Raw genomic sequence first — 26,394 nt, 5'->3', positions numbered from 1 at the left:
GTATATAATACAGTATTTATAAATTCTTGCAAATATGCATGTGTGTAAGGAGAGTGCACTGACTCTGTCCATTTGTTCTGGATGTGTGATCTTCTTTAATGGAGAAGCTGAACATAATCTAGTGGTGCAGGGACATTTCTGGTGTTCTGGGCTTGTACTATTCGGGGAAGACACTATCAACTGACTGCCTGCAAGTCTTCCCTGTAAAAATCTGCCCAGCGATGTCCTTATGGTCCAGATTACTTTGACTGAAACTCCAGTAATTTGGAACACGAGGACTGTGCTGGGCAGACTTTTACGGTCCGTATCCCGCAAATGACAAGATGGTTTGGATAAGCTAGACTGCAGGGGTAGGGAACTCCGGTCCTCGAGAGCTGTATTCCAGTCGGGTTTTCAGGATTTCCCCAATGAATATGCATGAGATCTATGTGCATGCACTGCTTTCAATGCACATTCATTGGGGAAATCCTGAAAACCCAACTGGAATATGGCTCTCGAGGACCAGAGTTCCCTACCCCTGAGCTAGAGTGAGCTTCAACATCAGCTCCAGTAGCTGGAACACTTCTACTGTCTATGTCTCAGAAATATCAAAGAAAAAAAAAGACAATTTATCATGCGTGTGACTATTGGGCAGACTGAATGGACTGTTCAGGTCGTTATAAGAACATAAGTAGTTGCCTCTGCTGGGTCAGACCAGGGGTCCATCGCACCCAGCAGTCCGCTCCCACGGCGGCCCATCAGGTCCATGACCTGTAAGTGATCCTTTGTCTAAAACCTTTCAATCCCCATTTTTCTTCTACCTATACCCTTCCATAATCCTATCTCTACCTCTACCTCTATCTATATCCCTCAATCCCCGTATCTTTCAGGAACTTGTCCAATCCCTCTTTGAATCCCCTTAGTGTACTCTGTCCTATCACATCCTCCGGAAGCGCATTCCAGGTGTCTACCACCCTCTAAGTGAAGAACAATTTCCTAGCATTGGTTCTAAATCTGTCCCCATTTCAATTTCTCCGAGTGCCCCCTTGTTCTTGTAGTTCCCAATAGGCTGAAGAATCTGTCCCTTTTCACCTTCTCTATGCCCTTCATGATCTTGTAAGTCTCTATCATGTCTCCTCTGAGTCTCCGCTTCTCCAGGGTGAAGAGCCCCAGCCTTTCTAGCCTGTCTGCATATGAAAGGTTTTCCATACCTTTTATCATTCGTGTCGCTCTTCTCTGAACCCTCTGCTGTCATTTATTATGTTATTTGGTTACACTTTGTAACCTGCACCCGCTTGGATTTTTTTTCCAGTTAAGATTATGCTATGAGGTTTGTTTTTTAAATAGTAAAATTACTTTTATTTTTCTCCTAGTATCTGCTGAGTGGAAACAGATGCGAAAGATCAATCTGTCTCATCTTTGTTCATCACATCATTGATTGGGATGCTATCTGACTTCACAACTTATGACTCACAAGCAGAGCTAGGGAAAAGGCAAAGGATCCTCAGGCCTCTGAGCTTTCTCTTGCAGGATTCCGTGTTCTAGATGACGACCTCCAATGTGGCTGCAGCATTTCCAATGGCCTGGATGACAATGGTCAAGTGTTTGTTCACATTGTCCCAGCCTAGTGAGCTATTGCTCACGGCCTTTGCATAGGCGTCGGCAAGCCCAGGGAAAGTGGCAATGTTAGAGCTCTTCGATGCCCAGATGACATGGCTGAGGGGACAATAAGAGGCAATGTGAGAAAAAGTGGGTGACAGAGGAAGAAAGTGGGTAATGAAGGCAGTAATTTAAAAAAAATGTATGTGACAGAGGGGAAGAGAAAGCATAAAAATTAGAAGGTGAAAATGTGTGATAAGAGGGTGACAGATTGAATGTGTGGTGATGAGAATGTCAGAAAGAAGGAGCACAAGTGTGTGACAGGGAAGCTGGAAGAGAGACACACACTTACATTAAGACAGAAAGATTAAGAACTTGCTTAGACATAGGCTTCCTGAGATCTGGAAGATACAGGGAGAGAAACCAGCACAGAGGGCAGTAGGGATGTGAGTACCTGTAGTAATACTTGTCTGGAAAGGCCCGTGGATCCAGGAAGGCTCTTTCTAACAGCATCAGTTGATCATTCAGCATTCGTACCTTTAGGGGGCTATGAGGAGGCACAAGGGACGGAGAGAGTAAATAAGTTCAGGAAAGAGACACAGGGGTCAGTGAAAATCAACTGTTGAAATACTCTGGTCAGATGAAGACTCCCCCAAGAAGACCTGGCAGAGGCTTGACCATTCTCATAAGTCACTCACCTTGGGTTAACTTCTTTCTTCACCTGATCTATTTCCTGATTTATAGCTTTGGCAGCAGAAATAAATCGATCAATAACAGTCTTCAGAGGTTCTGAGGGGAAAGATGTGAAACATTATAAGCAGAATCCAGATACAGCACCTTATCTCCATTACAGTATCTTCTCTTAAGAAACTGCTGGGTGAGGAAGGGACTGTTTTTCTATGGCTCATGATTGAGTGAAATACTACCATAACCCTTCTCCTCCCACTCTTCCATAGTGGGGCAGAGAGTAGCAGACAGTATTTATTTATAAACATTTGCTATAGTGCCCATGAAGCTAAAAACACATGGCAATCCACAAAACTGCAGAATATAAGAAGAGGAATTGTAATCTAGAAGAAAATGAAGGGATAGGAAGGACCTAAGGTAGGAAGAAAAGAGCAGGGACATAGATAATGGCATTAAATCGGAATGGACCCAGGATCGAAAGGGGAGGAGGTCCCAAAGTCTACTTTCCAGTAATGTCTCCGCGAGCCTGAAACAGGCTTTGGGCCCCTTGTGACATGGAAACTCAGGGCAATTGCTTGGTTGCCATCCCCTAACACTAGCTCCCGGGTTAGAATGCATTATGTAGCAGCACCAGGTATCATATCAAAGGAGGTTCAGTCAAATCTTAAAGGCCTTTATATAACTCTGGAGGAAAGGCATCTCAAGTTGAATGAGTTGAGCGAGAGAGTTCTAGATTGCAGACAAAGAGTGAAGGAAGGGCAAGAGCCAGGAGGGAAGCCTGTGAAGAACACAATGAGTGTGCAGTAAGTACACTTTGCGGTGAGAATACAAAGCTGAGACCTGCAGACATCACCACTGACCTCAAATCTCACCGTTACTTTGAACAAGTCACTGTGATCAAATTTAAATAGTGGCCCGCCCTTGTAATTCATTAAACCAAATACTGAAAAGTAGAGGAGTAGCCTAATGATTAGAGCGGAAGAGATGCCAAGGGTGAACCATCCCAAAGAGTGAGATTTACCAAGTCAAGGAGCAATATTGAAGGGCAGAGTGAGATGTTTTAGATGCCTTATCTTACATTACTTGTATTAACTAAACTAAACTAAACTAAAACTTGGCTTTATATACCGGGTCATCAACCAGAGAAAGCTTGACTCGGTTAACAATAATTTTAAAAAGATACACTAAAAGAAAACAACAAGAATTAAAAGAGGATTAATTTCCAAAATGTTTAGCGAATAAAAAAGTTTTTAAAGATTTACGGAAGAATAGGAAAGGGCTAGGGCTTCTCAAAGCTAAAGGGAGTTCGTTCCATAATTGAGAAAATTTAAAAACCAAAGAAAGGCTGAAGTTCTTGATTCCTTTAATTCCTTTTCTAGATGGAAGAGATAGTTTGAATTGTTGAGCCCCTCTAGCATAGGAAAAATAAATGTTCCATAGCAGAGGAGTGAAAATACCATGTAAAATTTTGAAGGTAATGCATGCACATTTAAATTGAATCCTGAGATAAACCGGGAGCCAATGAAGGCTCAACAGCAATGGAGTCACATGGTCAAATTTGTTTTTTCCAAAAATCAGCTTCGCAGTGGTACTCTGAATCAACGGTAATCTTCGGAGACAGGTCTTTGTAACACCAAGATAAATAACATTACAACAATCTAGCCGAGATAATATAATAGATTGAACCACAACAGAGAAATGGCGTTGATTGAAAAGAGATCTAACCTTCCTCAGCATTCATAAACTGAAAAAGCATTTCTCGGCCAAAGAATTTATTTGATCCTTAAAGGTGAAAGAGGAATCGAAAAGGATTCCCAAAATCTTAGAGGAGAAATCAATCTGCAGGGAATCCCCAGAATCCAAAAGTATAGTAGGAGGAAGGCAGTCCAGTTTTGGGCCTAACCACAAAAGTTTAGTTTTGGCTGCGTTTAACTTCATCTGGACTGAAATAGCCCAAGCTTGAAGTTTGGAGGTACAGTGGTTTATTTTAAAAACTAAATTGGTTATATCCAATTCTATCTCAATCAAAATAAAAATATAATCCACATAGATGAGAAGCGTTTCCCAAGCTGACAACTTATAAGAATTCAGAGTAGTCATATACAGATTAAACAGGATTGGGGAAAGCGGAGAGCCCTGGGGAACTCCATAAGGAGGCTGCAAAGAATTGGAAATATCACCATCAATATTGACTGAATATGAGCGAGACAATAAAAATTTAGAAAACCAGTCAAGAACAATCTGATTAAGACCAATATCTGAAAGTAAATGACGCAAAATGTCATGATGCACTACATCAGATGTCGTAGATAAATCGAATTTGAAGCAAAATTGCATATTTATTTTGTAATCGTAATTGTTGAATTTTTGAAAGAAGAGAGATCAATAGAGTTTCAGTACTAAAATTAGAATAGAATCCATGTTGAAATGGTTGAAGTAGTGAAAATTTCTCCAGATAATTAGTAAGTTGACCATCTACAATTGATTCTAACATTTTTGTCAGCAATTGGTCGATCATGAGAAGGAATGGTAGGATCTAAGGCTACTTTTTTCAGAAGAGGAATAAGTGTTAGTTGCCCCATGGATTGCGAGAAGTATCCATTTTCCAATGAATAATTCAATAAAGCCGCAATATCGTTTGAGAGGGGATATTAAGAAAAAGATATGATGGAAAAGGATCTAGTGAACATTTACACTTTCTCATCTTTTCACACAATTTAGAGACTTGGGGATCCTTTTGCTAAGCTGCGAGAGTGTTTTTAGCGCACGCAGAATTTTAGTGCGCGCTAAACCCGTGCTACACGGCTAGAACTAATGCCAGCTCAATGCTGGCGTTAGTGTCTAGCGTGCACGGCAATTCAGCACGCGCTATGCTCACGCTAAAACCGCTATTGCAGCTTAGTAAAAGGAGCCCTTGGTGTTCGGATACTGGGTTAAAAGAGCACCAGGAGCGATCAACTGGTATCTCCATTGTAGGATTGATAGAGTATATAGAAAAATAACCAGCATCTCCTACAGGAAAAGATTGTCTAATAAGAGAGATTTTGTCTTGAAAAAAAGAAGCTAAAACATCAGCAGAAGGAGATGAAAATTGATCAAAATTTGAATTGGAGTTAGTCAAGGAACATCAGAGTTTGAAAAGAATACTACACTGATTATCGGACTTAGCTATTTTACATCCAGAGTAAGTATTTCTCTCTTTCCTAAGTTAAAAAATGTGGGAAAATTGTAGGAAAATCTGGACCCATGGCCATGCCCCAAGACCCACCCAGTTCTACCCCGTTCTGCCTGTGTCACGCCCCGTTCTGCTCCCCAGCCTCGCCCCCTGACGGCATCCGTGCATGCGTGGATGCGATGCAATGATGTCACCGCATGTCCTTGCATGCGCAGATGCCCCTTCCTGATGCGATTTTGACGGGAAGCTTTTCAAAACCCAAAGTGCCGGATTTTGAAAAGCCGTCCAGACTCCCGGACATGTCCTTGAAAAGGAGGACATGTCTGGGGAACTCAAAAACGTCTGGTAACCCTAACTGTATGTAACATGTATAACTCTATATAGTGAAATGTTGCTTGTAACCTGCCTAGAACTCTGATGTGTGAGGATTCAGCAGGATGTAAGATTGCACATAACATGTTGTAAAAAAACAATGGATCAAACGTAAAAAAAAAAATGTACCTGGATATCTTCAAGAGCAAATAGAACTCTAAAAGATGTTGAAAAAGATTTTTTAAATGGTGTTTATTCAGTACTATGAAGAAGGGTTATTATATGTGGACAATAGCTTTTATAATGTAAACAATAATGAAAAAAAGGGGGGTACCCTCTGCCACTCGGCTCCCCCCCTGCCCCCGTGTCTTATATGAAAGAAGAGAGCAGGAGGGATGCCCAGTCTGGCGGACCTTCCCCTTCATGGTGCATCCTGGGATGAACTGGGAAAGGCCTAAGGCCCTGATTGGCTCAGGTGCCTAAGGCCCCTCCCACAACCCCAGCCCTAAACCAGTTCAAACTGGTTTAGCGACAATCGTCAGATGCTCAGTGAGTTTACTGCATCTGGGTCTCAGTTCTTTCCAGAGCTTTAAATTTTCATGTCAACTCTTCTTCATCTCTGCCACATGCAATCAACCATCTTTATTTAGCTCTAGCCTGGCATTTTTCATACTATCTTTCTTTTTAATCTTCCTATCAACAGTCTACCTCATATTTAACTTCCTTCCTCTCAACTCCTGTTTCTAAGAGTTAATAAAAGTATAACATTTTTCAGGAGAACTCATATTCAGAGTTTCACTTCCACACTTCTCATAACAGTTTATGTAACTACAGTACACTCTCTGTTAACCGGAACTCAAGCAACCAGCAAAAAGAAATACTGTAATACTTTAAATGAAAATAAAATCAATTTCTGGCAGAAATTTAAGTGTAAACTTAAATATGTTTGTTAGTGACATCGCTGAAGGGTTAGAAGGAAAGGTTTGCTTTTTTGCGGATGAAACGCCCTCATGAGAGTTGTATCCAGAATAGCCCCGATGAACTGAAGACATTGAGTTGGTTGGCGGTTGGACTTTGGGAAATTGATTTCGAAGCCCATGGTTTGAAGGAAAGAAATGGTGTGAGTCGTCGCCAGGGTCACCTCTTGAGATGATGAAGCCTTGATCAACCAGTTGTCCAGATAAGGAAACACCTGAAGACCCTGGGATCGGAGGGCTGCTGCCACTACAATTATGCACTGCGTGAAGACTCTGGGAGAAGATGCCAGGACAAACGGAAGAATTTTGTACTGGTGGTGACGACGACTGATTTGAAAGCGAAGATATCTTCCTTGAGGTCCAGAGAGCATAGCCATTCGTTCTGAGCCAATAGGAGATAAAGGAGGGCGAGAGAGAGCATTTGAAACTTCTCTTTGACAAGTTATTTGTTGAGAGCTTGGAGATCCAGGATGGGTTGCAGACTTCCTGTATTTTTGGGGACCAAGAAATATCGGGAGTAAAAACCTTTGTTGTGTTGAGAGGAAGGAACTTCCTGTCAATGGCATTGAGGAGGAGGAGAGATTGAACCTCCTGGAGAAGTAGAGAGGACTGCGTCAGATTTAAAGCAGACTCTTTTGGAAGATGGTCCAGAGGAAGGGTGTGAACATGAAGAATATACCTTTGATGAATTATGTTGAGGACCCAAAGAGGATGAACACAGAAGATTTAGAATCAGAAAATAATATTAAATATTGAACTAGGCCAGTACTGGGCAGACTTGCACGGTCTGTGTCTGTGTATGGCCGTTTGGTGGAGGATGGGCTGGGGAGGGCTTCAATGGCTGGGAGGGTGTAGATGGGCTGGAGTAAGTCTTAACAGAGATTTCGGCAGTTGGAACCCAAGCACAGTACTGGATAAAGCTTTGGATTCTTGCCCAGAAATAGCTAAGAAGAAAAAAAAAAAATTTAAATTGAATCAGGTTGGGCAGACTGGATGGACCATTCGGGTCGTTATCTGCCGTCATCTACTATATTACTATGTTACTATGTAATGAGCTCCCAGTGATTGATGTAGATCTGAAGACGTCCTCCTATGGATTGAGGCAGAGAAAGTAGCAGAGGAATGCTGGCTAAGCTTTGAAAGAGCACGTTAAAAAAGCTGTGCAGGTTTCTGAGGAGCAGCCAATTTTTTAGGTTGTTGGTGTGGCTGTTATTGTTGTCTATGAGGCTGGATAGGTGCCTGAGGAGTAGGCTTGGCAGTAAATCTGCGTTGGGAAGAGGAAGCAGGCTTAAAAGGCTGAGCAGGTGGAGACTTCTTTTTCGGCTTAACCAACACATCCCATCTGGTCTCATGGGCAGACAGCTTTTGGGTGGCAGTGGCAGTGGAGACTCCAAAGAGCTCATCACCAAGGCATGGAGCATTAGCTAGACGGTCTTGGTGGTTAACGTGAAGGTCTGAAACACATAACCAGGCCAGACATAGCTGCTGCTCGAGATGAGAGTTCGAAGTATCATAAACAGATCTCACCATGTACAGTGGTACCTCAGTTTACGAGTGCACCGGTTTGCGAGTGTTTTGCAAGACGAGCAAAACATTCGCAAACTTGGTGCCTTGTAAACCGAGCTTGCCTCGCTGTACGAGCGCCCCCCCCCCCCCCCGCGAACCGGCACCTTCCCGCCGCCATCGGGCACCCCCCCACCGCAACCTGAGATCCCCCAACCCACCCGGACCCTCTTCTTACTTCCAGTGTAGCCTCCGCATCGGCATCGGCACCAGCATGTCCTGTGCCCAAAAATCTTCCTGTGCCGGGCCTTGAGCATGTGCGCATGCTCAAGGCCCGGCACAGGAAGCAGATTTTCAGGCACAGGACATGCTAGTGCCGATGCCGATGCGGAGGCTACACTGGAAGTAAGAAGAGGGTTCGGGTAGGTTGGGGGATCTCAGATCGCGGCGAGGGGGGTGCCCGATGGCGGGGGGGAGGGTGCCGGTTCACGAGGGGGGCCTTCAGGGGGAGCAATGCCGGTTCTCGTGGGGGGGGGAGCAGCGCTGCTGGCCTCGGGGGGGGGGAAGGTGAGGGGTTGGAACATATCAAAGCAAGTTTCCCTTACTTCCTATGGGGAAACTTACTTTGATATACGAGCATTTTGGATTACGAGCATGCTCCTGGAACGGATTATGCTCGTAATCCAAGGTACCACTGTACTTTCGAAGTTGCAGAGAGGTAGAGGCCAGAGATTGAAATTTTTTGGCTTTACGTGAAGGCAGATATTGCTGAAGTGATGAAATTTATTTAAGAAGATATTTCATGTAACAGGAAAAGAAAAAGGTATAATTGGATGCTCTGTTTGGCAATATTGAGTTTTGGTACAGACGTCTACCAAATTTGTCCATTGTCCTACCCTCTCTACCAGGAAGAACGGATGCATACACACTTGCCCCAGAGGATTTATTCACAGTGGATTCAACCACGAGAGACTCATGGGGCAATGGAGGCTTATCAAAGCCTTATATAGAGTTTCCAAACATTTAGGAGCCACTGGCACAGAGAGAGAAGTCTCTAGGTTTTTATAGAAAGTTTCCTTCAGAATGGCGTGGAATGGAGTGGAAACTTTAACAGTTCCTTAGGAGGAAGATCATAATCAAGTGTGTCCAAGTACTGCTTGCTGTATTTGGAATCAGCCTCCAACAAAACATCCAGATCATGTGCCATCTTTCGCAAACATCTGGAGAAAGAAAGTTTCTCTGAAGGAAAAGAAGCTCTGGGAGATGAACGGCTAGGACACCCAGAAGCAGAAGAGGCCACATCGGTAGTAGATGGCATTTCAGGCTCAGTATCTCCTAATAAATCTGAATCTCTGAAATGATGGGATCGGTGTCGACAGCTCGGTGTCGAAGTCTCCAAATGTTCATATTTACTAGAGACTTTGCCCGACGGTGCCCGAGTAGCCTCTCGAGATGTGCCAAAGAGGATCAGTGCCAAAGTGGAATGCTCGAGTCCCATGTTATGGATGTCCGCACCAGTGGAGTAGAATTAAGAGGAGTGGTTGGTGCCGGGAGCAACACAGACCGGACCGGCTTCTGGAGGGTTGGTGCCGTGCTTGCTAAAAAGTGAGCTTGCGCCCAAGAGGGTAAAATGCTCTCCTAACTCCTCCCGAAGCAGATTGTCAGTGTTCTGCTTAAGGGAAAATGCCGGTACCGTTGCTTCTTTTTGGCCAGTAAGGATGGCTGGTCAACAAGGTCCGGGAAGGATGAGGCCGAAGAGAATGTACTCTCCGGTATCGGAGGCATGCGTTTTGGGACTTGCGCGAGGTCGGCAGGACTTGACTCACTGCAGCTTTGATCTGCGTCCCGGAAAAGGTAGTGGAAGGCTTCTTAGCCGGCTTACCTAGAGTGAGTTGTAACACCAGAGTTAAAGTTGGTGGATCCACCCTTGGTGTTGTCTGCGGACGGTGTCGGAGATGAACTGGGCTCCGTGTCCATTGCGGCGCCGAATAGTTGTTTCTGTTGAAGCAACCAATTTTTGAGAGTGCGCTTCTGAAGGGATGAGCAGTGGGAGCAGGAGTCGGCACAGTGCTCGGGTCCCAGACACTGCAAGCACCAGCAGTGAGGGTTGGTTACAGAAATGGCCCGAGCACAGCGACCGTATTTTTTGAAACCCGTCTGCAGGTGGGACATGAACTGGAAGACAGCCGTTGGCAAATCAAATTTTATGGCGAAAAAAGTCCATAAGGCCCCGCTGGGCCAAAGCCTGTGACTGCAAAGTAAAAAGAAAAAGAGATTTTTTTTTTTTTTTTTTTTTTTAACTTAACACAGGAAATAAAATTTAAAAAAATGAAAGAACTGTGACAAAAAAAAAGTCATAATCCGCAAGAACGGGAAGGCAAGCGAGAGAAAAAAATTCAGCAGGTGTTGAAAAACATGTCTTTCTAACTCCGCAGAAACTAGAAAACTGAGGGACCGCGCGCCTACGTCGGGCAGGAAGGCACTTGCGCATCTGCGGTGTGGGCTAATCGCAAACTTTCTAAACTTAAAGTTGCGATTCACTTTTCAAGTGTCTGTACTGGAGCTCCATCGGTGACGTCACCCATTAGTGAGAATATGCTGCCTGCTTGTCCTGGGATAATCATTATACCCTTCCTCTGCCCAAATGAATATTGGTTAGGACCTGGATAAGATCTGGCAGCCATGAATATTCTAGCCAACATAGTTCTGAATACTCATTATAAATAAAGGACAGACCCTTCTTGGCTATGGAGGATGGAAGGTGAATGATGTTTTCCTCGTCTCTTACCAAGAGAGATCTTTTGCTGTTCTAGAGTAACTCCAAGCTCAGCCTTTGCTGAGTTGTAAAAGCGCTCAAGTGTCTCCCCGTAGTCTGTCAGATCCAGTGGGATTATCAGGCTGTCTGCCAGTCGTAACAAGACATTTCCAGCTGTGCGGGCAACCGTCTGGTGGCTGGTGAACCCTGCAAGAGAAACCAGGAAACTGCAGATTAGGCTTTGACTTCCAGTAGCCATGTCAGCCCTAGAGAACAGCAAACTTTTACTGCACCGATATTAATTCTGAAAGGATGATGTACTGATGCCAATTTGAGCAGGGATTTTTTCATTTTCTGTTTTGCAGGTTTCTTTTATCGACTTGATTTAATGATGTAGTTCCTTCTTGGTTTTTGGTTGTATTTTATTGCTAAAATATTCTGCATTTGAATTATGATTTTGCTGCTTGGCATTTGGCAGAGTCCTTCAATGCCGGTTGTCATGCTTGTTTCTTTTTGATTAGTTTCTTTTCTTTATGAACTAATATTGACATTGCATGGATAGCGTACATGGATGGCTTAACATTCGGTAACAATCACAATCTCAGCATATAAATTCAAAATCATCCCTTACTGAATCCTTTACTGAAAGGAATTTTAGGATTATTACACATTGCAGGTTTATTGGTGAGGTTTTTGGTATTTTCCTTTTAGTATTATCTCCTCCTGAGGAAGCCCTGTTGGGTGAAACTTAGGACTAAGTAGAGGAGCAGTCAACTTATTCACTTTTTGAGCATGAACCACATTGAAGCAAAAGAAAAAAATGAGAAAAGTAACATCCTGTCGGGCCGCTAAAGAGATACATTGCTGTAAACTGATTAGCTACCTCAAACTAGAAAGATAAGTGCCACTATATTATAATTGTACTATCTAAGGGAGTAGCGTTACATATTGAAACAGCTAAACACAGCAATAACTGAGATGGGACTGAAAAGTGGCATGATGGTTCCAACATTGTCTTCCCAGCGGCACCATACTTGTACTGAGCACTTTTCACTATTCATTTATTTAATTAATAATTTATTCAATGAGATGATGATTTTGAATTTATATGCAGATTGTGATTGATATATAGTGACAAGCATCTAAGATATATTTTTCTATACTCCTAATGGTATTTTGTATGTTAACATTAGGTAAGACTAGGCAGTTGCCTAGGATGGCAACTTTGGGGGAGGGTTAGCAAAGAGCAGCTGTTGTCAAAGTAAAACCATAGAACCTAACAAGCACACATACTCAGAGAATCATCCTCATCCTGCAGCAATGGTGATTTTCAAATGGCCCATTTACCCAGGTAAACAACTTTCCTGATACTCAAGCTCATTATAAGGGTAGTAGTGGGTGTTGCTGTCCAGATAAGGGCCACACCCACATTTTCAGTGACATTATCTAGAAAATGCTGCTGATAATCTTTAACCACCACCCCAGCACTATCCAGATAGTGTCAGAGTGGTCTGGGGGTGGAGCCAGGGCTAGAGTTACCGAGACCAAGACCCTTAATGCCCCTTTTCAATCCTCCCCCCGTTCTGATCTACTCCCCTCCCCCATCTCCCTCCTCTCCCCCCTACTTCTCTCCTTGCTGTTCGCAACTCTATGATCAATTCGATATGTAACCACTTGTAACTACTCTCGCCTTGCTGTTTGCAACTCTATGATCTATTTGATATGTAACCACTTGTAATCTCTGTCTAACTAATGTGAACCGCCTAGAACTCTTCGGGGTATGGCGGTATACAAAAATAAAGTTATTATTATTATTATTACACGTCCAGATTTTCCCAGACCTGTCCTCTTTTTAGAGGACTGTCCAGGTGTCCAGATGGTTTTCTAAAACCGGCAGTTTGTCTGGAGTTTAGACTCTTTTGAGTGTAGCCTAAATCTTTTTCTTACCTTCGGGTCACCTGTGGGTGGGAACTGTTGGCACTGGCTAGAGGTGACAGGAAAGACCCCGGCTCTGTCTGAGCTCAGGGCTGCATCAGGAGGGCATCTACGCATGCGTGTGAAATCACATCAGCGTATGCTTGGAGGCCATCCAGACGCGGCCCCGAGCTCAGGCAGATCTGGGGGCCTTTCCTGACGCTTCCAGTGTCTCACAACGTACCTCTGAACCACTCGTATCTGCAGTGGGACCATAATTGATGCAGCTCACCCATTGGTGACCCCCGCTGCCATTAAAGGTGTACACCAGGGCTGCCCAAGTCCGGTCCTCAAGATCTACTGGCAGGCCACGTTTTCAGGATATCCACAATGAATATGCATGAGAGAGATTTGCATACCAAGAAGGCAGTGCAGGCAAATCTCTCTCACGCATGTTCATTGTGGATATCCTGAAAACCTGGCCGGCCAGTAGATCTCGAGGACTGGATTTGGGCAGCCCTGGTGTACACATTCTGTGTGTGTGTGGGGGGGAGCGAGGAGGGGGAGGGAAAGAGGAATAGACGAGGTGGCTCAAGTTGTGTATGGGTGAAGCTGGGGGTGGGACAGGGCAGGGCTGGGGGCAAGGCCATGTGTCTTTTTTAACTTGAAAAATATGGTAACCCTAAGCCAAGACAATGCCAGAATTCATCCAGGTACTGTCAATATTTAGCACCAGTACCTGGATAGCATCTGCCTTTGCCTTGGCTCCACCCAGGGCTTAATTTGTACACAAGTAGGAAGTGGAACTGTAGAGTGGGTGGGCAAGCCAGGGGCAGGAACATCAGAAAATGAGAGTCTAGAATAGGGGGCAGAATACTGTTTTCTGCTCTGCTCCATGTTGGTCCCTTCATAGGCAGCGGAATGCTTTTTTGTTTTTGGGGGGAGGGGGGCAAAAGATCCGCCCTAGACCCCATCTCCATAATAATAGTACTAATTGTAAATGCCATTTCTTCCATTAATTTTTCATATACGCACAATATAATCTTTAATAATACACAATGGTAACCACAAAATTAAACTACACAAAGAATACTTTTCCCCTTCCCACCACTGCACAGCATTTCTTCCTCTCTCCTCCACCCCCATGTGCAACGTCTTCCTCTCTCTCACTGTCCACCATCTCTCTCTCTCATTCCTTCCCTTGCTGAAAAGGGAGTAGGGAAAGAGAAAGGCAGAGACGGATCTAGAGTGCCTCTCTCCCACCCCCTCTACTGCCACATCCAATATATCTTCCTCTCTTATCCCCCGGACTGTGTGCAGCATCTTTTGCCTCTGCCCACCAGCCCCATATCCAACATTTCTGCTTCTATCACCCCTCTCCAACTCCATGCCACATCTCTTCCTCCATTCCCTCTACCACCCTCTTGCATCCATTTCCATCTGTCCTACTCTCCACCACCACATCCATCATTTCTCCCTCTCATCTGTCTCTACCTCACTCCTCTCCCAACACCATGTCCAATAATTCTCCTTTCTTCCTTTCCCCATGTACACCATCTCTTTTGCTTCCACCCCCAGATCTAATATTTCTCCCTCCCTCCCTCCCTCCTTACCCTCCTTCCATCTCCTGATGCAAGGGGGGGTGTCACCGCCATTCGGGGACGGGTGTGTTGTGTTAATCGCCACTACAGGGAAGGGGTATTGTGATGCAGCAGAGAGAATGGGCATCTCTACCACTGCATCATAACACAGGGGCTTTCTAGCAGTCTCCGACACTGACTGGCATCCATGGACCAGTCGCTTATTTTTGTCGCCAAAAGCCGCTTTTTGAAAATGACTCGGCATTTTTTAAGAATCCACCAGAGAGTTCATTTCAATGTTGAAGAGCCCATTTGCATGTCAATGTCGGAGACTGCTAGAAACCTCGCTAAAGACAGAGATAATCCCTTTTGATAATCTGCTGCTAAACTGTGTACAGGGGATCCCTGCCAGCCAAAGTATTTTTTATTTTAATTTTGGTGGGAAAAGGAATGGGAAACCAAGGGGAGACAGAGAAATGGGATGCCTAGTGCCCACCCATGTTAATCATTGCCCCTCCCCCCAAAAAAAATTAATTTCTGGCTATACCACTGTCCTTGCAGAGAGAGAACTTCACTGTCATACTGAGCTCCCCTATGTGGTGCCATTGTTTACCTGGATCAATGAACTTGGCAGCATAATCAAAAGTGTCATAGGCCGTGTGATATGCAGGGTAGATCCGGGCTGAAGTCTTGCTCTGAGGGCGAGGCAAACAACACATTAAGAAGGGATTAGAATACAGATATGAGGGGGATGAGTTTGTATCTGGTCACCTAACTGTAGGCTCATTGGAGGGCCAGTGTGCACAAAGTAGGAACCTAATAGTCATACACTTTGTTGTATGGGGGGAAGTGTTTGAATACAGGAATTTAAAAAATGCAATCTCCATTCTCCATATGTACAGTACTTTGCTTCCCCCTTACTTGTCTCCTCTCCATTTTTTTAAATGATAACGTGTACACACTGTATTTGAATTTGCAGTGACAGAGGGCAATAATCAAATTTTATGTGAATAAATATGCATTTATGTACAAAAACGTCTTTGTTAAATGCTTCCACAGTGATTGGTGTAGAACAGTGGTCAAACTTGTGGCCAGGGGACCACATGCGGCTCGTCAGGTACTATTTTGCGGCCTGCAGTCTATACTAGTGCTGCCTGCTCTTTGCAGCGTCCTCCGGCTTCCCGCTCTTACATTCAGATAATTACCGCAGCCTACAGAGAGGATTGCTGGTGCTGTTGTGATCCTTGCAGGAGAGCTCAGAAAGGTTTACATGAGTTTATTCAGGTACTCAAGCATTTTTCCCTGTCTGTCCCAGCGGGCTTGCAATCTATCTAATGTACCTGGGGCAATGGGGGAATTAAGTGACCTGCACAGGGTCACAAGGAGCAGCATGGGTTTGAACCCCATTAATGACAGTCGTATTGCACCTTCAGACCGCAGAACATAAGAATATAAGAATTGCCATCTCTGGATCAGACCCTGGGTCCATCAAGTCCGGTGATCCACACACGCAGAGGCCCTACCAGGTGTATCCTGGCCTAGTTTTAGTCCCCATATCACCGTATGCTTCTCAAGGGAGATGTGCATCTAATTTACCCTTAAATCCTAGAATGGTGGATTCTGCAATTACCTCCTCTGGGAGAGCATTCCAGGTGTTCACCACTCGCTGCGTGAAACAGAACTTCCTGATTTTTGTCCTGGACCTGTCCCCCCTCAGCTTCAGTTTATGTCCTCTTGTCCATGTCACATCGGACATGGTAAATAACTGCTTTCCCTGCTCCATTTTGTCGAATCCTTTCAGTATTTTGAAAGTCTCAATCAGGTCTCCTTGCAGTCTCCTCTTCTCAAGGGAGAACAACCCCAGTCTCCTAAGTCGTTCCTCGTAGTCCAGGTTCTCCATACCTTTCACTAGCTTCGTTGCTCGTCTCTGCACCCTCTCTAGCAGTTTTATGTCCTCCTTTAAGTATGGAGACCAATGCTGGATGCAGTATTCCAGGTGCGGTCTGACCATGGCTCTGTAGAGTGGTATTATAACTTTCTCTGATCTACTCGTAATTCCCTTCTTTATCATGCCTAGCATTCTATTTGCTTTCTTCGCCACCGCCGCACATTGCGCCGACGGCTTCAGGGTCGTATCTATCAGTATATCCAGGTCCTTTTCCTGTTTGGTCTTTCCCAGAGTTACACCTGACATGCTATACTTGTGTTCTTTATTTTTCATGCCTAAATGCATCACTTTGCATTTTTCCACATTAAACTTCATCTGCCATTTATCTGCCCACCTCTCCAAATGATTCAAGTCGATCTGGAGTTCCTCACTGTCCTTCTTTGATCTGATTGCCCGGCATAGCTTTGTGTCGTCTGCAAACTTGATAATTTCACTGGATGTTCCTTCTTCTAGGTCATTTATGTAAATATTAAATAAGATGGTACCAAGTACCAAGAACTTCCCATTTATGCCCACTCTCTGTTTTCTGTTCTCTAGCCATTTGCTTATCCATCTTAGTATATCTCCCTCTATTCCATGTCTTTGTAGTTTCCTGAGAAGTCTTCCATGTGGAACCTTGTCGAACGCTTTCTGAAAGGCCAAGTATACAATATCCACCGGTTCTCCACTATCAATTTGTCTATTCACTGTCTCAAAAAATTGGAGTAGGTTCGTCAAACATGATTTCCCTTTCCTGAACCCATGTTGACTGGCTCTCATCAGGTTGTATGTGTCTAGGTGCCGGACTATGCTCTCTTTGATCAGCGCCTCAACCATCTTTCCAGGGACAGACGTGAGACTCACAGGTTTGTAGTTGCCTGGCACTCCTCTCGATCCTTTTTTAAATATCGGCGTGACGTTCGCTATCTTCCAGTCGTCCGGTATCTGTCCTGTTTTGATTGACAGGTTGGCAAGTTTTTGCAATAGTTCTCCGATTTCAAATTTTAGTTCTTTTAGGACTCTCGGATGAATTCCGTCCGGTCCAGGAGATTTATCACTCTTAAGTTTGTCGATCTGGTGGTAAATCTGGTCCAAGTCCACTTCTACTGTGGTGAGTCTGTCCTGTACGACTCCCTTGAACACTTTCACTGTGTCAGGTATTGTTGCGGTGTCTTCCTTTGTAAAGACCGACGCAAAGAAGGAATTCAGTTTGTTTGCGGTCGATAGATACCAAGGAATCTCATGGTAAATGACTTTGTAAACCAAAGTTAATGTCTTGAAAATAATGCGTAATCGCACAGGTAACCCATCCTGTCCCCGCAAGTTCTTTTCCTGTCCCTGCCCCATTCCTGCAAGCTCCATCCTCATCTGCACAAGCCTCAAACACTTTATAATCATAAGTGTTCAAGGCTTGTGTGGTTAAGGCAGAGCTTACAGGAATAGGGCAGGGACAGTGTCATTCTCTATTTAGGATTCTAGGGTAAGCCTTGGTATATGGCCCCCAGCTAATGACTGGATGAACCGAGATGGCAGGTCATAAATAGAGGAAAAATCCCTGAGTAGCTGCAAATGAGAACAAATTGCACCCCACAACCAGAAGCATTTTCCTGCTATTGACAATGTATATGTATGAGTATCCAGTACTTGGAAATTGATCTCATAAATATTCATTGTGCGATTCCCAAGACAGGTTTGGGAAGCTTTGCTGTAGCCCAGCAGAGGTTATTTGACTAGCAGAGAGCAGTAGAGATATGTCTCACCCGGTCATATGTGTAGGCAAGGTCCATGGAGGTGATCCCCAGGTAATGGAGGAAAGGGGCATAGTCGCTGCCAGCCCCTAAGGTTCCTAAGCTGTCAGGGAGAGAAATAAGAATAAAGGCAGAATAAAAATTTGGCTTATTCACTGACCAAACTGTTGATATTGTCCAATGATATCAGATACTGGGAAGTATGGGGGTGGGGGGTGGGGAAAGAACCCATCCAGAGCTTTGTGATCTATTTGTGCTGTGCAGTAGCCAAGTGGGCAAGAAAAATAGATTCAGTGAGGAAGATGAGCAGTTATAAGCTAGGAGTCACAGCATAGATACACTCAAGAAATCCAGAATGCCTCAATTATCTTTTATTGTTAAAGATAATCAAACTGCTCTGCAAGACTAGTCAAGACTTCTAGAGTGAATCAATACCAGTATCAGTTTACATGTTTTTTAGCAGCAGCGGGAGGTCACTGTATTTTTTAAAATGCTTGTTGTGGCACTTAAATAAAAAAGTATATTCAGCACTATGACATGGATAGGCAATGGAACTGAATACCAGTGTTCTTTAAAGTACTAGATCAAAGCACTTAAGTAAAGGTAAGTACATAATTTGATACTTAAGTAAAAGGTATATTGACCCGGATTCTGTAACCGGTGTCCATGTCAGCGGCTGCCTTAAAAGTGGCCACCAATCACGGGTCAATCACGCAACAACGCTGGTTACGGAATCAGGCCTGATTCAGCTAAGATAGGCAGCTGAAATGTAGGCCTGGAAAGCCTCCCGTGACCAGGAAGTGACGTCAGTGGGAGAGCCGAGGCCGGCGCAGGCAGAAAGTTGGAGCTGCTGCTCATGCCAGGGAAGTTGAAGGGTCATGCTTATATTGCGGGTTGGCGGGGAAGGGGCAGGGGGGCGTCACCGCCCCGGATGCCTCCCACCCTCACTTCGCCAATAATTTACCCAAATAGTTATCTGGTTAGTGGGCTGAAAACCTCCACTAACCGAATAACCTTGACTCTACCCAATTCCCACCTCTGGACCACCCTGGCACTGTCTGGATAGTGCCAAGACTGTCCGAGGGAATATTCAGGGGCACTATTTGGACAGTGCTCCTGAATATTCCCTCTGACAGTCTCGACATTATCTGGATAGTGTCACTGAATATTGGGCTCACTAGGACTTATCCAGTTAGGAAGTCCTGGAAAGCTCTTTTGAATACTGGCCCCATACCTCCTAATTCTATCTCAGCACCATCCCAGCGCACAGCTGTGCACACAGAGATAATCTGTAACATAACATCATGTGCTTATCTGCCACACTTAGGTCTGCTCATGTACACTTACCGTAAACCTGGCGTAAGGGGGTGTGCCTAAATGTGGACATTATTCTACTGACTCATGCTAGTATTCTATAATGGCTTCTTGTCACACAGATGCCATTATAGATTTGGCACTCTGTGAATGACAAAAGTCCACTTAACTGGAAGCACCCAGTTACAGAACTGCCCTCATAAGGCCTTTGAAAATCAGTGACTACTAGCTGCTAGTAAATGTGTAACTCCTTTTGAATATTGATTCCATTATTGTTAAATGCTATGGAAAAGAAAGAAAAAGGGAGGGAACTAGGACACGCAAACATTTACATGGATCCAGGGACATTACTCAAAATGCAGTTATTTGTTGATGCTTTCTTTTAGATCAGGGATCTCAAAGTCCCTCCTTGAGGGCCGCAATCCAGTCAGATTTTCAGGATTTCCCCAATGAATATGTATTGAAAGCAGTGCATGCACATAGATCTCATGCATATTCATTGGGGAAATCCTGAAAACCCGACTGGATTGCGGCCCTCAAGGAGGGACTTTGAGACCCCTGTTTTAGATAAACCTTTGGCCCCACACTATTAATTTTTAACCATGATTTTTATGCAAAGTTATGTTAATTTTTTAGCTATGAATTTTTAAGGTTTGCTTGTATGTCTATTTTACTATGTTCTTAAAATTATGTTTGTCTATTAATCTGTAGTTTTAAACGGTATAGAAATTTTTAAAATAAATAAAAATACTGAATCCTCAGGCTTGTGTTTCTGTAAGCTGTCATTATTCTCCTGGCTCTGCCGTTTTAAAACAAAACATCCTTCCATCTCCAATTTTGTTGGTGCTTCTTGTCTATCTGTCTGTCCTTATTACAGAGCTGCCTAAGGGATCTGATCTTTGAGAGGGAGATTTTAAGTACACCCCACCCAGCCACACTCTCAGACCCATTCACTCGACCTCCTGGCTCCATGCTCTGACAGGCCTCAGCCAGGACACCAACAAACCACTTCCCCCTTGGGCAAGAGGAGATGTCTTAATAAAACATCATCTCCCCTGCTGCTGTCCTTGATTGTTTATTATTATGATGATGATGACATTGTCTATGTTTATTTTACTACGTTTTTATGGATGGATTTACCTTTATATGATTTTTCCCTTGGTAAACCGCCTAGAAGTCTAATTAGGCGGTATAACACATTTTAATAAAACTTGATTTGAGATTTTGCAGTTCATATTACGAGACTGGTCTCTCCATGGCAGCAGGAGATGGTGTCTTTTTTTAATTCATTTCTTGCTGCTGAAAAGGAGTTCTTTGTTCCCCAGCAGGAGTGGCAGGAGATGACCCGCAAAGGTGAGAGTCTCCTGCTGAATGTGGTAGACTTAACAGCTCTTTCATTAGACTATAAGCATCAAGAAAGAGGAGCCGTCTACTCTATGAAATGGTAGCACTATGGTGCTTATTTTAGAAGTGCTATTTATGTCTGAGACATCCATGAGCCAGCATTTAGAGTAGCATTCATAGTGCAGGAACACCTAAATCCTGTTTTTTCAAAGCTAAACATCTAAAGCTTAAGAGTGTCAATGTGGTAAGGAGAAATTGCTCCCAATGTAAAAACAAAAATGCAATCTAAATTTTCCCTTCTTCATGCAGTATCTTTACCTCAGCTCTGAGGCAGAGTATAATTCTAACAGGGAGCAAAAAGTTCATCTGAGATGAAGTACATGAGCCTGCTCTGATAAGATCCCTGGTGGCCCAAGTGGACTCCAGACTTCCTTCCCCCAAACCACTTTTTGGGTTGAGAGGCAGGAGCAAAACCTGCTCATTTCTGCCTCCAGCATTGCCAACTTGAAAAATGGCAGTGCTTGACCCCTTGTGCTACGCTGGAACATAGTAAATGATGGCAGATAAAGAACTGAATGATCCATGCAGTCTGCCCAACAGTCACACATTACAAATTCATGATTAAATGGTCTTTTTTTTCTTTGATATTTCTGGACCAAAGACTGTAGAAGTCCACTTGGTACTGTCCTTAGGTTCCAACTACTGGATTTGAATTGATTTGTTGTCCGAGAAAATCTCACTCATTGATTCAGCGACCCCCACCCTGGTGAGACCTGACATACCTCCAAGGCCTCCTAAAGCAGCAGTAGTGGCAGCGCTCTGAACGGGCAGCTTTGCAGCCTTCCCTGATGGGGCATACTCTCTGCCATGTCACTGATGATGTCATCAGTGATGCAGAAGAGAGAAGCCCTAGTGAGGTAGGTCACGAAGCAGCCTGTTCAGAATGCTGCCGCTGCTGCTGCTTTAGGAGGCCTTGGAGATATGTCAGGTTTCACGGTGGAAGGATCATTGGGGTGCTGCTTGCACAGGGGGATGGGTGGGAGAGGAGGAAAGTTGCTGCTCAGGGGGATGGGAGGGGAGGAAAGATGCTGCACATGGGGGGAAAAAAGAGAGAAGAAGAATTGTTGGCGTGGAGGAGCGGAAGGGAGAGATGAAACAAAGAGGTAGAAAGGGGTGACAGGGAGAAATCCTTCATATGGAGTAGGTGAGGGAGACTTGCATGGAAAAGAGAGAGGGAGAAATGTTGGACAAAGGGTGGCGGGCAGGGAGAGATGGTGCATAGGAAGAGAGAAAGAAATGTTGCACATGATAATGGAGGGGAGGAAAAGAAAGATACTGCATGGAGAAGAATAGAGAGGTATGACCCAGGGCACAAGGCAGGGAGAGTGAGAGAGAGAGAGAGATGGTAGACAGTGGGAAATAAACAAATGTTGGATATGACCGTGGAAGGTAGAAAAAAATAATTGTATTTTCTATTTTATGATTACAATATGTCAGATTTCAAATGTGTATCCACAGCGCTGATATGAGGTTGGAAAGGGCAAAGGGAGTGGGGTGGGGGGGAAAGACTACAAAATAAACCTGCCAGGACATTTGAAAAAAACACCCGATTGGGAAGGAAAAGTGAATCAAATCAAAAAATCGATTCAATAGGCTGAATCGAATTGAAGAACTTTTCCCTGAATCGGGTAGCACTATATACCACTAGGGGTCAGCCTGCTAAATAACAAGGTACATCTTTATTTAGCCATATCCCCCCTAGCGGTTAAACCATTTCTTTACTGCAACAGAAGTAAAACTTTTCTCCAGTACCTGCACTAGGAAATGTATACTAAAGTTCAGTGCACAATTCTAACAAAAGACTTGTTACATCAGTCCCTCTGAGTTCTTTGTGAAATGAGCCCACCTGTTAGAAGTTTCAAGTTTCAAGTTTCAAGTTTTATTAAATTTTGATTTTACGCAATATCAAATATTTCAATGCGTATTACATAATTGAAATGTACAATAAAAAAAAAAACTGGGGTGACAAATACAAATAAGACAAAATTATACAAACTAATCATTATGTATTATTAATACAAACTGAAACAAGTGGATAAAGAAAAAATGGAATTACAATTTAAAAAGAAAAAAAAATTATTATTTTTTTTTTTTTAACAATTAAGGTTTATACATAAGGGTAGGGTAGGTGAGAAAAATGATGAAGGAAAGAAAGAGAGAAAAGAAAAAAAAAAAACAAAAAAAAAACCATCAAAAAGAACCATCAAAATATTGGGGATGTGAATGTGGGGTAGGATCTTGCTATGACAAACCCTTGCACTGCCTGCAACTAGGGTGTTGTTTTTGTGGCAAACATCCAAGGAGAGACTCACCTTGGTACTAGCCCATGGAGTGAGCTGGTCCTGTTGAAATGACGTTGCCAGTTCTCATACACTGTAATAGACGAGTTCGTAGGAATCTTGACCTGAAAGAAAGAATATTGCCTTACCATATCTACCCTGCCACAAATTCACGTGCTATATCCACTACCCAATACTAGTGGCTAGGTTTTGCCATGTTAAGTGCCATCCTGCCATGTCATATACTAGGTTAGCCACGTTTTGTATACTGTCTGCCATGCTACATTTGGATATATAATACGGTGACCCGTCCAAAGCGCGCAGGACAAATGCACGCAGACAAATGCGCACACGTCAACTGCACGTGCGACAAATGCGTGCACCGTCAAATGCACTCAGGACAAATGTGTGCAGGACAAACCATCATGCGCTAGGGCAGGGGTGCCCACACTTTTTGGGCTTGCGAGCTACTTTTAAAATGACCAAGTCAAAATGATCTACCAACAAAAAAATTTAAAAAAAACACAAAGCACACTGTACGCATAGAAAATGTTAATCATCATTCCTATTCCAGGGTTTTTCAAAGAGGTCAAAGCAGATGACTATGCACTGTCACCTCAGTAACAACCGTACAAAAATAGACAAATACCCACCCCCCTCCCTTTTTACTAAACCACAATAGCAGTTTTTAGCGCAGGGAGCTGCGCTGAATGCCCAGCGCTGCTCTCGACGCTCATAGGCTCCCTGCGCTAAAAACCTCTATTGCGGTTTAGTAAAAGGGGACCACAGTGTAAAATATAGACAGCAGATATAAATTCAGATACATTTTGATCACTAAATTTAAAATAAAATCATTTTTCCTACCTTGGCTGGTGATTTCATGAGTCTCTGCTTGCACTTTCTTCTTCTGACTGTGCATCCAATCTTTCTTCCCTTCTTTTAGCCTGTATGCTTCCTCTCCTCCTGACCTCATACCCCCCACCAACATTTTCTTCCTCTCTCTCTGCCCTCTCTATCTTTCTCTCTTCATGCCCCCTTTCTTTTTTTCTGTTTCTCTTCTTTCCTTCTGTTTCCCTGCCTGCCCTCTTTCTCCCTCCCTGCCCTCCCCCAAGCCACTGCCACTGCCGCTGCCATCGGATAACAGGCCCCCAAAGCCGCCCACCACCGGCCAAGCTCTCCCTGCTTCGGGCCCACCAGCATTCCTCTCCCCGACGTCAATTCTGCCGTCGGAGAGGAAATTCCGTTGGCCAGAACTTCCTCTCCGATGGCAGAATTGACATCGGGGAGAGGAAGGCTGATCGGCCCAAGATCGATCTATTGGGAAAAATGCTGCCGGGTCCTGCCTTTGAGGAAACAGAAAGTAGGCAGGACCTGGCAGCAAGAAGAGCAAATCGCAAGCTTCAGTGACCTGTCTCCCGCTTTAGCCCGCAAACGGAGCTCTAACATGTGAGTACCGGCTTCCCTTCTCTCCCCCCCCCCCCCCCGACATAACTTCCGGTTTCAGAGGGAAGAGAAGGGAAGCCGGTACAAGCACATGTTAGCCCCCGGAGCATAAGTTCTCCAAGCCGTTTTTTTTTTTTAATGTTGAACAGCGACGGCAGCAGCAGAATTCAGGAGCGGGCCAGTCAGGAGGGGAAAAAAGAGAAGGGAAGAAGGGAACCCGCTCTGCGATCGACTGGGGTTGCCTGAGCGAGTGACCTGTCGATCGCGATCGACGTATTGGGCACTCCTGCGCTAGGGCAACCGCTCTTATGGCGCATGCGTAAACCAAATTCCCCCCCCAGATATATACGTGCACGCTGCTGGTTTGCCATGCTATGTTATTATGTCCGCCGTGTATAATACGTCTGCCATGCCATGTTTGTCACGCTTGTAATACCATACTTATCTTGCGATGTTATGCTTGTATATATGACTGTCTGCCATACTACGCTGCCATCCTATGTTTTTTGTGCAATGCTTGTCACACTGTGCCATGTTTGTCATATTATATTTTACTAGGCTTTATTATGTATGTAAATTTGTAACCCGTTCTGAGCTTTCCTGGAAGGACGGGATATAAAACCAAATAAAAGTGTGGGGTGGGTGTATGTGTGTGAGCTGGGAATGAACCTCATTCCTGAACCAAGTAGTAGTAACCAGTGTATGCTGAATCTCAATCTCTCGAACAGAAAGCCTTTTGCGGTATATAAATAACGATTTGCATTATGTTATTGCCAGTGCTTGTCATATTGCATGTACGATGCCAAAGAGAGTTCATGGGCTGTAATGTACTGACAAAATGTTCTGTACATTGACCTGTTGGTGCTGTACCGGGTAGCTGTTTAATGCTTTCCTGTTATTGTACGGAATCCTACGTCTTTGCTCAAGAATGAAGGATTCTTAAGAATTGGCTTGACAATTGTCGCTTATATTCCGCTAACACTAATTAGTTCATTTACTGATCTCCACGGTCCAAGGCATGCATTTACCGTGATTATTTCGGATCTTTTCCAGATAAGCCCCGCCAAAAAGTTAACCCCCGCCACCCAAAAAAAATTATAAAAAAGAGGCGCGATCTGTAGAAAGTAAAGTGGGGGTTCCCCCCCACGCCTCCCCCCCCCCGTCGGAGCCCTTAAAAAAATGGTCGACAGTTTATCCTATTTTTTTATAATGTTAAGTTTCATATCCTCTTTTTTATAATCTTTTTTGGGTGCTCCGACGGGGGGGGCGTGGGGGGGAACCCCCCCACTTTACTTTATACACATCGCGCTGCGTTGTGGGCCGTTGTGCTGAGAACTTCACTGGTTAAGGTTGCGTGCGCTGGCAAAAGGTGTTTAACTTTCGGCGCGTCCACTTTTTCCATTAGTGGCAGGGCTTATCTGGAAAAGATCCATTATTTCTGCTGTTCGAGGTGAGTATTTACTGATTTCTTTCTTATGAGGTGGGATTTTACCTGTTTGGCTGCAGCAAATATGACGTTCTGTGCTGCTGGGGTTCCCTGAGCTCTCAGAGTTGCGTTGGCTGAAAGCGGAAAAGGAAATGTGTCTGTTAGAGCTGGCAGCTGATAGAGAAGTCTGCTCGGTGAGAGCACAGAAAGATGTGGCTTGACTGTCCAGCAAAGAGAAGCCCACAGTCACCCTCACTCTCCCCCACTTATGGATTCGCTCAAGTTCGGCTTCTCTTTTCTTTCTCCCGTTTTCTTTCTGAAGTCCCACCATTCTTCCCCTTCTATTTCTCTTTCCCCCAAGTCTTCTGAGAG

The 26,394-nt window shown here is 44.2% G+C and overlaps 1 protein-coding gene across 1 annotated transcript in view; it reads right to left on the bottom strand.

The window, feature by feature from the left end:
- Positions 1 to 1,351: 1,351 nt before the first annotated feature.
- The window catches only part of NAALADL1 (N-acetylated alpha-linked acidic dipeptidase like 1), a 70,284-nt gene continuing 45,241 nt past the window's right edge, over positions 1,352 to 26,394 (bottom strand). The window contains exons 12-19 of the mRNA XM_033956534.1: positions 26,089 to 26,156; positions 23,187 to 23,278; positions 18,169 to 18,259; positions 15,095 to 15,176; positions 11,021 to 11,194; positions 2,277 to 2,367; positions 2,033 to 2,125; positions 1,352 to 1,695 (exon numbers count right to left, since the gene is read on the bottom strand). Of these exons, the coding sequence (XP_033812425.1) occupies positions 1,521 to 1,695; positions 2,033 to 2,125; positions 2,277 to 2,367; positions 11,021 to 11,194; positions 15,095 to 15,176; positions 18,169 to 18,259; positions 23,187 to 23,278; positions 26,089 to 26,156 (866 nt within the window). The 3' untranslated portion in view covers positions 1,352 to 1,520. The remainder of the gene's footprint in view (positions 1,696 to 2,032; positions 2,126 to 2,276; positions 2,368 to 11,020; positions 11,195 to 15,094; positions 15,177 to 18,168; positions 18,260 to 23,186; positions 23,279 to 26,088; positions 26,157 to 26,394) is intronic.

The sequence above is a fragment of the Geotrypetes seraphini genome, chromosome 8, assembly GCF_902459505.1.
Source record: "Geotrypetes seraphini chromosome 8, aGeoSer1.1, whole genome shotgun sequence".
NCBI classification, from domain to species: domain Eukaryota; kingdom Metazoa; phylum Chordata; class Amphibia; order Gymnophiona; family Dermophiidae; genus Geotrypetes; species Geotrypetes seraphini.
This window is presented reverse-complemented; position numbering and strand designations above follow the sequence as displayed.